This window comes from Clupea harengus, chromosome 10, assembly GCF_900700415.2.
Source record: "Clupea harengus chromosome 10, Ch_v2.0.2, whole genome shotgun sequence".
NCBI lineage: Eukaryota > Metazoa > Chordata > Actinopteri > Clupeiformes > Clupeidae > Clupea > Clupea harengus.
This window is the reverse complement of record NC_045161.1, coordinates 25,122,518-25,126,273: the sequence shown is the minus strand read 5'-3', so window position 1 is coordinate 25,126,273 and position 3,756 is coordinate 25,122,518. Positions and strand designations below refer to the sequence as shown.

Below are 3,756 nucleotides of genomic sequence, written 5' to 3'. Positions count from 1 at the left end.
GCGCTGCACATAGTTACAGGCATGTTACAGGTCCCAGTCTGATTTTCAGTGACCAATCAGCTTTGGGTATGCAAATAAACTGGCGCTAGAAACCTGCCTGCATTTCATTGAACATCCAATTTCAGGAGTTCCACTGACGACGTTCCCACGGTGCTGGTGCGAAAGGGATTATTCGGAGTACTAGCGTTACGCTTTCCACAGCAGGGACATCATAGCGCTACCGGAACTTTGCCTGATGTGCAATATGACTTTTGAAGAACCTAGTGGAGACAACGCCACTGAAAGGTACTTTATCATTTTAGACAGCGTTGCATTTCGTCATTAAGTACAGTTCCGAACTTTAGTATTGTGATGGCTAACGTACATTTTAGTGAAATTATTGCTGTTTGGATGTTGCACATTTCACAACTGTCATGCAACGTTGCTGAAGTCTCTTTGCACCTGATAAACATTTTGGCAATAATTGACGTAGTATTATTCCTGGGTTAGTAACGTTAAGTTATCTCGCCGGCTATCTTGTTGAAATAATTGAAATAGCAAGGCATTCTTTTATCGCTCGTGACATGCCTGTCGAACGTTACCAAGCGGTTCGGTGGGTAAAAGTCATTGACCAACAGCTAACAAGCTAAGCAAACTTGTCTTCTAGATTAATTCGCGGCTGAACCTCGGTAGTAACGTTATCATTTTGCAGACGTTTTACTATAGAGAGATTCAAGTTCGTGAATTAGGTTGCATTATTATTTGTGCATGGAGCTTAACGTTACTCAACAAAACTCTGTCTGACTGCGCTAAAGTCAATCATAGCTTTTATGTGCGGATTTCGTAGGTAAAGTTAGCATCAACCATTTTCTTTTGTTGTCGGTTTATTTAGCCAGTTAGCTCATAGTCAAGTGTTGGCAAACAAACTAACCGATATCTATTTCTACAGAATGGATTCCGTGGCAAGTGCGTTAGAAGATGTCCTCAGCGCTGCATTACCTCAGGGTTGCATCACTGTAGGAGTATACGAGGCGGCAAAGTCTCTGAATGTGTAAGTATGAATGTTACCAACTTTTCTAAAAACCTAACGTTAACTTACATCGTTAGCTGAAGTAGATTGTTCTTTTCCTAATGCATACCTGGCTTCAATTTATTTGCGGTTAAATTTAGAAAAACTGAATGGAAGTGCTTAACGTTACTGGATTTGCTACGCTGACGTTGGCAAACTTGTCTAATTCTTACGTTTTTTTTATTTAGGGATCCCGACGATGTGGTTTTATGTCTCTTGGCTACTGACGAAGAAGATGTTCAAGACGTCGCACTTCAGATTCACTTCACTTTAATCCAGGCATTCTGCTGTGAGAATGACATCAACATCCTGCGTGTGAACAACATGCAACGTCTGGCTGAAATCCTTGGGGGAATGAAACCAGGAGGAGAGCCGATGGACCTCCACTGTGTATTAGTCACCGTAAGTACTATTTCCTGTCCCTAAATGATTTTGCAATTGCGCAAGGATGATTTATTCTCTGCTGGCCGTTACAATTATATTAATGCAGCAGTAGGTAGCGATAGAGTTCAAATTTACACCAGGTCCGATGGAGTGACACCAGGAGTGTACAGTTACCAAAGGCAATTGCAGCTCCCCAGTTGCAGCCCTTTGAAGACGGTTAAAAGTCCGTCTCGGCTGATTGAAGTTGTTAAACGTTTCCTGATCTATGAGGGCCTCTGATGTGGAATTCCTCGCTGTCTGGAGCTGCAGTAAATTGGCAGCTCTGCTGACTGATCTGATTCCAGTTACTGAAAGTTTGCGGCTGGCCCTGGCAGGTTTCATTGAACTTCCTGTGGGGTACTTCTGCAAACAGCAGTTCCAGGAAGAAAAGCTCTAACGGGACCAGCAGTTGCACACTAGAAAATGTCCTGAATGCAAACAAAAAAAGAGTCCTGTGCTTGGTCAAGCCAGCAAATAAGGATATCTGACAAAAAATGGCTGTCTTCTAATCTTATTTGACGTTTGTGCATTAGTGCATGTAATTTGACTAAGGCATATGCACTGTTATCACTGTGAGGCTAATTTGAGTGTTTGTTCATGCAGAATCCTCAATCATCCACGTGGAAAGACCCAGCCCTGAGTAAACTGAACAGATTCTGCAGAGACAGCCGTGTCCTAGACCAGTGGGTGCCTGTCATTAACCTTCCTGAGCGATGATCGAGAGAGAGAACTGCACACTGTATACTTTTCAAAAGTTATTGCACTAGATGATATGTCTGATGCCTCCAGAGGATCCCTCCGAACTGCCCCTGCACTGGCTGGGAAGAAAACATGGAATGGTGTTTAACAACACGAATAAGAATGACAAGCATCATCAACAAGACAAGAATAAAGAAAAAGGTCAATTTGAACTTGACTGTCATGGGTGTGGACTCTCTGCTTAACCGGTGCAGATGCATTCCCGAGACCTGTTCCGGAAGAACGACTCAGCAGTATGGGTTTACTGGACTGCCAGGGAATGACATGGTGAGCCATTTGCCGGGAAAAGGGACTGTGCTACAGGAAACTGAATCATGTGAATGCTCACTGGCACGTGGTGAGCGCGAGAAGGGGATTTTTTTTTTTTTTTTTTACTCAAGGAGGCTCCTGACAGGGCAGGCTCCAAGAACTGGGGCAAAGGGAAATGGACTGGACTCTGCCTTCCAGGCAAGTCTCTTTTGTGAGGAGCACTGACAGTTGCCTTACTGGATACTCTGGAATTTTTGAGAACAACTTTTAACTTATGTTGTTATTGTCCTTTCATGAGTTACTATTTAAAAAAAGGGAAGATGTTCTAAACCTCTTTAAATGTTTAGGAAGTAAATGCATTGACTTATTCATTAACATTCATTTTGGTGAAAACAAATGTTGGTTTGTGTTAATATATTTAATTTAATGAGTTGTATTTATGTTGCTGTGTATCAGTATGGAATAAACAGTTGAAACCAATATCTGTCTCTTATGTAATTTGAACCAAACTTGTACACTAATGTACTTGTTGACTTACTGAGCATGTAAAGGCACTGACTAGGGTCAGTTGTTGTCAGGGTGCCCTGCTACACAACAACCTTAACTTGCCTCAAACTTAGTGCCCTGATGCGCACCAAATTAACTGGCTCCTAACATAAACACAGAAACACTGACGTTACACTGCCTCAGCACATCAGCCCGAAACATCAACAAGTCCAGGAAAACAATCATGAGGGGGACAGTGACATGACTGATGCACTCTGGTCAAAAGGGCACGCTGTGAAACGCTTGTTCCAGGAACTGAGGCTACGTTAGTGACGGGGTTCAAGATAAGCAGATGTGTTAGCTTGGCTCCCACACTCCTTCCAGTGTTTTAATAGGCTGATCAAAAGGCCTAACTGTTCATAAATGGTTCTACCATAGTCTTACTGTAGTTGTGATGAAAGGCGGCATACTTAAGCAGTTCAGCCAAACAGAGAGGTGTGAATGAGGTCCCTCTTGCCCCTGCAGGTGCTTTGGAATAACACCTCAAACCAGCTGGGAGAGGGTGGCATTCCACGTCAGCGCTCTGCGGTTAAAAAAAAAAAAGAGTGGGAGAGGTTACTTCTTATGCCCTGCTAACAGAACAAACAAAAACAACACCGATGGAAGCTGTATGAACAGCGGGGTGCTGATTTGTGCAATATCTCGGGGTTCATAGGAGGGTCGTTTCTTACTCCCAATTTGACTTCCAGAGACATTAGAACTCCCTACTGAAAAATGTACAATTATTGAAT

The 3,756-nt window shown here is 42.9% G+C and overlaps 1 protein-coding gene across 1 annotated transcript; it reads left to right on the top strand.

Annotated features, from left to right (window-relative positions):
- The first annotated feature begins 104 nt into the window (after positions 1-104).
- gadd45ab (growth arrest and DNA-damage-inducible, alpha, b) lies at positions 105-2,959 on the top strand. Its single transcript, XM_012821867.2, has 4 exons — positions 105-285; positions 929-1,030; positions 1,237-1,450; positions 2,075-2,959. The coding sequence occupies exons 1-4, from the start codon at positions 236-238 to the stop codon at positions 2,186-2,188; spliced, it is 480 nt and encodes a 159-aa protein (XP_012677321.1). The 5' UTR covers positions 105-235; the 3' UTR covers positions 2,189-2,959.
- The last annotated feature ends 797 nt before the right edge of the window (positions 2,960-3,756 follow it).

Excerpts from the sequence above, each read along its gene's own strand:
- gadd45ab (XM_012821867.2), top strand. The coding sequence starts at position 236 with ATGTGCAATATGACTTTTGAAGAACCTAGTGGAGACAACGCCACTGAA. Across the intron at positions 1,031-1,236 it reads GCGGCAAAGTCTCTGAATGT|GGATCCCGACGATGTGGTTT; the intron begins GTAAGTATGAAT and ends TTTTTTATTTAG. Across the intron at positions 1,451-2,074 it reads TCCACTGTGTATTAGTCACC|AATCCTCAATCATCCACGTG; the intron begins GTAAGTACTATT and ends TTGTTCATGCAG.